General features: G+C 44.1%; 1 protein-coding gene across 1 annotated transcript in view; it reads left to right on the forward strand.

Moving 5' to 3' along the window:
* Positions 1 to 7,500, forward strand: part of clpb (caseinolytic mitochondrial matrix peptidase chaperone subunit B) — a 48,194-nt gene that overhangs the window by 18,039 nt on the left and 22,655 nt on the right. Inside the window, exon 6 of the mRNA XM_042062954.1 lies at positions 6,423 to 6,520. Within this exon, the coding sequence (XP_041918888.1) occupies positions 6,423 to 6,520 (98 nt within the window). The remainder of the gene's footprint in view (positions 1 to 6,422; positions 6,521 to 7,500) is intronic.

Here is a 7,500-nt window from a genome sequence, read left to right on the forward strand (position 1 = left end):
TTGAATTTCCCCTGGGGATCAATAAAGTATCTATCTATCTATCTATCTATCTATCTATCTATCTATTCAATAGTTCTAGTGCAGGAACAGCCTATTCAATAGTTCTACTGCAGAATCAGCCTATTCAGTAGTTCTAGTGCAGAATCAGCCTATTCAGTAGTTCTAAAAACACGGGGTCAGCTTCCTGGTGCCCTGGAAGCCATAGAGTGCATTTAAATCATTCCCATATAAACAAACAAACAAACAAAACGCAAGACAATGGACATTGGCAAGACAAAACATCTAACAATGTGCGGTTGAATGTAATACTTCAAATTAATAAATAAAACATTTAAGACAAATACATGATGTTATTATTTTAAAGGCACCCTTATCAAGATTTGATCTTGGCATCCCCCTCTGGTTGAGAAACGCAATAACAAACAAACTAAATAATACGTCTTTTGCAACAAAGTATGAACATAACTCCGATATAGAGGGAATGCACCGACAGCAGTCTGTAGAAAAAGATCTCAGAATTCCTGTAGCAGAGCAGCTCTTTTGCGTTTCGATTAGTGTTGGATATAGCTATAACATTAACACCTCACCATAGTGTTGCATATAGCTATAGCACTAACGCCTCACCGTAGTGATACAGTATAGCTATAGCGTTAGTAGTGTTGGATATAGCTATAGCACTAGTAGTGTTGGATATAGCTATAGTGCTAAAGCCTCACCGTAGTGTTGGATATAGCTATAGCCAGAGCCGGACAGTAACGGAGTACATTTACTTGAGTACAGTACTTGAGTACAATTTTGAGGGATCTGTACTTTACTCGAGTATCATTTTTGGGGAGTACTCATGACTTTACTCAAGTACATTTGAGAGGCAAATATTGTACTCTTTACTCCACTACATTTCTATCCATAACCGTGAGTACTCGTACTTCTTCTAAAAAAAAGGAAACCCTCAATTTGTTGTTTCCCTCTCAAACGTGATTGGATTGTGCAGGTGGCACTGATTGGGACAGCCTATCAGCAATCACCTTCAGCTTTCCGCCAAAATCAACTCCATGGTCAGATTTAGATAAGAGATGAAACCATGGACGAACAATGGATGAAGACGCAGCAGGTCCATCCCGGGAATGCCAACCTGTGGCCACACCTCGCCAGACTATTTCAATTTTCTGAACAAGTTAATGATAGTTTTAGCTTCAAGTGTTTCAATTACAAAATAGTATTTTGTATTTGAAATACGTATTTTAAATACATGTAGAAATACTGCCCATCCCTGGCAACATGGTAAAAAGATGAAAATGACTTGGTTTTACTTTCAATTTCTTTTACATTCTCCAAAGTATTAACATTAACATTTTTCATAACTCCATGTAGGTTGTTTCTGTAAATGTAAGCACTGTGGCAGTAGTAATGCAATATTTAGAAAATGTAGGCTACTCTTGTACTCTTGATACTCAAGTACTTTTAAAAACAAGTAGTTCAGTACTTTTACTTAAGTAGACATCTGACTGTTGTACTTTTACTTGTACTTGAGTAAAATTTAGCAAAGGGTATCTGTACTTTTACTCAAGTAATGAAGCTGTGTACTCTGTCCGCCTCTGGCTATAGCGCTAGTAGTGTTGGATATAGCTATAGCGTTAGTAGTGTTGGATATAGCTGTAGCGCTAGTAGTGTGGGATATAGCTATAGCGTTAGTAGTGTTGGATATAGCTATAGCGCTAGTAGTGTTGGATATAGCTGTAGCGCTAGTAGTGTTGGATATAACTATAGCGCTAAAGCCTCACCGTAGTGTTGGATATAGCTATAGCGCTAACGCCTCATCGTAGTGTTGGATACAGTATAGCTATAGCGCTAGTAGTGTTGGATACAGTATAGCTATACATGCATGCACACAACTCAACTGCAACACTAGAATAGGGGTAGGATTTAGTTTGTTATTGATTTTACACCTGATAGCTCAACTCTTCGCCACTAGCTCCCTGACAAAATTATACACATGTAAGATTACCACATACCTCATTAAAACCCCTTAACATGATACATATGTAAGATTACTGCTAGAGATGCACCGATTGCAATTTTCTGGGCCGATACCGATTTCCGATTTTTCATAGAGTTTGACCTGCCGATACCGATTTTAGCCGATTCCGATTTCATTTCTTCTAACCATTTTACAGCACACACACAAATAGTTATTTTCTATCTTTTCTTTGATAGAACATGTTAATATAGACATGTAATCAACTTATAAATAATGAAATGGCTGTTAAAAAAAATGGAACCGGTGAGCAGACAGATTCTTTTTCAAGTCTAACTTCAGCTGCAGTATCAAATGATGGATTAAGTTAAGTTATGGAACACCCATTTTATTCTTATTCACATCCAATATCCAACTAAAGATATAAGAACAATTTTCATGATACATTTGAACATGCTACCATGGAACATATTTTCATATGCATTGATGAATTTATCAATGGGCGAGGGGAAAGTGGTAGCAGCCTAGGCTATCACGCAAACACAGGGGAGAAGTGCTAATAGCGATTAGGTGCTCCACCATATGAAAAGTGCACGTCTGTTTTGCGGTGAAAAAATCCATCCGGTTAAATGCATCAATTAGGCTATAGAAACTTTCAGAGACGGCTGATTCAGTATTCAGAGCATCAGTTTTCTTCATTGTAGGCTACTATGTCAAAAGCAACTATAACGTTTGTTTGCCTTTCTAATAGGCTATCGTTTGTTCACTTTCACGACATCCACTTCTCAATCTGCTAGACTAGGGTATTTTAAGGCATAGCCCTAGTCTACGTGCAGTAAATAGTTAGAGTATTTTTTTTTAAGTGGAGTAGAACTACTAGGGCTACTGTATGTCGCTGCTTGTTGACATCTTATTATGTAGCCTATGATCGCTAAACTTTGATTATTTTTAATGTCACAATCGTTTATCTCCGTTCAGCAGGCTTGTGGTTCAGCTGTGGGCACGCAATTAGCGGCAGTGACGGGCGGTGATGAGCGATGTTTACGTAGCCTAATGAAGTGACAGCTTAGTACATTCCACGCAGTAGGCCAATGGCAAAGCACAGCGTTTGCTGCATAGAAAAACTCAGTAGCCTATCAGCGCTTTCTTTGTAGCCCTACATCCAGCCCTGATTGTTGGCCTGGTTGCTAGCTTCTTCAAACTTTGCAAACTCAGCTGGGTGTTGTTACAATTGCAGCGCACGAGTGTATTTGACCAGCATAAAATCAGCATGTCTCAGACTGACCGGCCGGTCGCCGGTCATGGCCGATCACGTGAAAATCGTCCGATTCCGGTCACCAGCCGATCTATCGGTGCATCTCTAATTACTGCATACCTCATTAAAAACCCTTTCTTCACTATTGGCTCTCTGACAACATTATATACATGTAAGCAGGGCTTGAAATTAGCACCCGCCAACTGTGCCAAGTGCCAATGAAGAGTATATGTTTGACTTATGGCAGGTACTGTGCCAATGAAGAGTATATGTTTGACTTATGGCAGGTACTGCGCCACTTTGGCATGTGGAAAACGGCAGCTTATCAACTGCAAGAATAGTCATGTTAAACTGGCTTGCCATATCAACTCCGCTACTTCAGTCTGTCATGTTAAACTGGCTTGCCATATCAACTCTTTGCATCATGGTTCTGTTTGCCAGATGTTGACATGGTCAGGATTTATTTTCCGATAGGCTATACGGCTATTTGCCAAAACGAGAAAAGCAAACTTCACGAGTCTTACAGTTATTTGCTTACTGTTTCATGTAAATAGATCACCACACAAATAGGTCTTGAAAGTTTCAGCTGTAGCATAGAAACGTATTATGCTTACTAGCTTACTTTCACTTTCAATGATAGCGAACAAACTACTCACGGAATGATATGAAAGACGTGATTCATAGCTCAAAACCCCTGGCCATGGTCAGTCGTTATTACAGCAAAGATGCTTGATTACTGATCAAGAGAGAGCAATGTCATTTGCTGGCCAGTATTTTTTTCCATCTACCAGCCACTTTGGCTAGAAGGCCAAAAGTTAATTTCGGCTCCTGATTGTGTTGTATGCTGAATGTGACAAAAAACGTATATGGCCTTGAAATCGCATAAAATCCCTGACTCTCGAATACACACCCAACACAAACATGAAGAGAGAAAATTTACACAGGTAGACACACTCATGCTCAGGGAAATTCATGCTCACATATACACACGCACGCACACACACACACACACACACACATGCACGCACACACACACACAGGCATGAATATATTCACACACACTTACACTCACCCATGCGCACACACCTCTTCTCAGCACTCTAGCATGTGTGTGTGTGTGTGAGGCTCAGTTACACACACACACACACACACACACAAGTACGCTCACACACACAGGCATGAATATATTCACGCACACTTACACTCACCCATGCGCACAAACACTTATGCACGCACGCACGCAAATGGTGCCCCACAGGTAAAGCTTTGCCCATTTCCTGCCCAAAATGGTGCCCCACAGGTAACGCTGCCCATTTCCTGCCCAAAATGGTGCCCCACAGGTAAAGCTGCCCATTTCCTGCCCAAAAGAAGAACTGTAATAAGGATGGAAATGAAAAATCCTCACTACCAAACGTTCCTTTGGCCCCACACTGCTTATTTCCCGTGTGTGTGTGTGTTCCTTTGGCCCCACACTGCTTATTTCCCGTGTGTGTGTGTGTGTGGGGGGGGGGGGGGGGAGAGAGACCTGATCCACTAGACCATAGGCGGCGTTGTCCGGACTTCATTTGTCACGATGGTCCTGGTGGTTTGGAGGTCCCCCCTTGGCTGTGAACTGGGCCAGCCCCACAGGGCTCCCCCGGCCTGGGGAGGACACGCAGGCGAGCCCCAGGCTCCAGAGGCCTGGCTATGGGAGCTAACTAATCACCCAGGCCCTGACCTTAGCCTGAGGGACAGAAACCACCCCTCATCTCTCTCTCTCTCTCTCTCTCTCTCACACACACACACACACACACACACACACACACACACACACACACCACCAGCTACTTACCCCCTGCTGGCCAACACATCCTACCAGCTGCAGAGGCTTTTGTGTGTTTGTGTGTGTATTGTGTGCATGTGCGAAAGAGGCTAGTTGAACTTTTATTTTTCATAGGCCACAATGTGTTTGTGTTTTATCTGTGTGTGTATGTGTGTGTGTGTTAGCCTATATGGCTATTAGAGTGGCTTTCTTATGAAGCCTATCCTCTTTGCCTAGGGGCTAGTGCTGGTGTGTGTGTGTGTGAGGCTCAGTGATATTAAACGGCTAAATGATGCTATTTATTATTTTGGTCGTAGCAAGGGATGGAGAAGGATGGGAGATTTGGGAAAAGGAAGAGAAAGGTGTGTGTGTGTGTGTGTGTTTGTTTGTTTGTTTGTTTTGTTTGTTTGTGTGTGTGTGTGTGTTGCGTATGCCTACGCTTGTGCGCGTGGGTGTACTGTATGTGTGTGTTTGGGGTGTAAGGGAACAGAAAGGTACTCTTTATTGCTTTTCCTCTTTATGTTTGGGTGTATCGATCGCCTGCAGTGTCTCAGACTCCTAACGGCTTTATCAATAATCACCACCATTAAACGCTCCACACACAACCCCCTTGGCTATCGATCACACACACACACACACACACACACACACACACACACACACACACACACACACACAATCCTCCCAAGTTAGGAACTGGAATCACAATGCTGGTGTAAACAAAAGACTGAAGGATTCAGCAAACTACCCAGGGTTACTGTGTGTGTGTGTGTGTGTGTGTGTTTGTGTGTGTGTGTGTTTTGGTCAGGGCAAAAGGAAGTGTTAAACACCCACAGTGACACCACACACGGTGTCGCTATGACGACCATCCAAGCAGGGGGGTCATCTCTTCATGCGGTGCTACCTGCTGTGCCAGCACATGCCAATCCAACCATGACACACACACACACACACACACAATTACACACTCGTCGCTTCCTGCAGAGATGCCTAGAGTGCCAGCACGTGCCAATCCAACCATGAGACACACACACACACACACACACACACATACAAACACACACACACACATGCAAACACATATACCATCTCTGACTCATTTACCAGTTCTGTAAGGCACCTGAATGTATGTATGTATGTATGTATATATGTATGTGTGTGCGCGCGTGTGTGTGTGTGCGTGTGTGTGTGCGCGCGTGTGTGTGCGCGCGCGTGTGTGTGTGTGTGCGCGTGTGTGTGAGTGTGTGTGCGCGTGAGTGTGTGTGCACGTGAGTGTGTGCACGCGCGTGTGTGTGTGTGTGTGTGTGTGTGTGTGTGTGTGTGTGTGTGGGTGCTTGACCTCTCTGCTGTGCCATCCGTTGACCCCTGCCCTCTTCTCTGTGACCCTGCAGGTGCCGACCCCCTGCGGCCCAATAGCCAGGGGCACACGCCTGCGCAGTACGCCAAAGAGGGACCACTGCAGGAGCTGCTCAAGGAGTGGGAGGGCAAGGTGTGTGTGTGTGTGCGTCTGTGTGTGTGCGTGTGTGTGTGTGCGCGTCTGTGCGTCTGTGTGTGTGTGTGTGCGCGCGTCTGTGTGTCTGTGTGTGTGTGTGTGCGTCTGTGTCTGTGTGTGCGTCTGTGTGTGTGTGTGTGTGTGTTTGTGGGTGTACATATGTGTGCATGTGTGTCTGTGTGTGTGTGCATGTCTGTGTGTGTGTGATTTTGTGTGGGTGTACATATGTGTGCATGGGTGCGTGCGTGTGTGTGTGTGTGTGTGCATGCATGTCTGTGTGTGTTTGATTTTGTGTGTGTGTGTGTGTCTGTGTGTCTGTGTACGTGTGTGTCTGTGTGTGTGTGTGTGTGTGTGCATGCATGTCTGTGTGTGTTTGATTTTGTGTGTGTGTGTGTGTGAGTGTGTGTGTGTGTGTGTGAGTGTACGTGTGTGTCTGTGTACGTGTGTGTCTGTGTACGTGTGTGTGTGTGTGAGTGCACGTGTGTGTCTGTGTATGTGTGTGTGTGTGTGAGTGTACGTGTGTGTCTGTGTACGTGTGTGAGTGTGAGTGTACGTGTGTGTCTGTTTATTCCACTGCTTGGTTGAATTTCCCATTGTCCTGCGTAATTTAGAACGACCATTAACCATATCTTATCTGCACACCTATGAAGTAGATCCATTTTGTGGGCCGTATCACACTTGTATATTAATTCGCCGAACTCGTTGTGAAGTTTAAATGAACTGTCACGTTGCATCCGAGCTGTAAAATGCAGACGTTCAGAACATTGCAACATTGTAGCATATGACGGAGGTGGCTTTTAGCTAGATGGATGACAGCAGGCGATGTTTCAAAGCTGAAGTTCATCAGAATCTTGGGATACGCCCGCTTGACAACGGGAGAGATAGAACTAACGACTGGCCTTTGGCCGTAGCAACCATCCATTTAGAACTAGTAACGGCAGTTTGTCCTGTGAGTTGAGAAATTAGTTGATATGTGT

This window comes from Alosa sapidissima, chromosome 15 (assembly GCF_018492685.1).
Source record: "Alosa sapidissima isolate fAloSap1 chromosome 15, fAloSap1.pri, whole genome shotgun sequence".
Lineage (NCBI taxonomy): Eukaryota > Metazoa > Chordata > Actinopteri > Clupeiformes > Clupeidae > Alosa > Alosa sapidissima.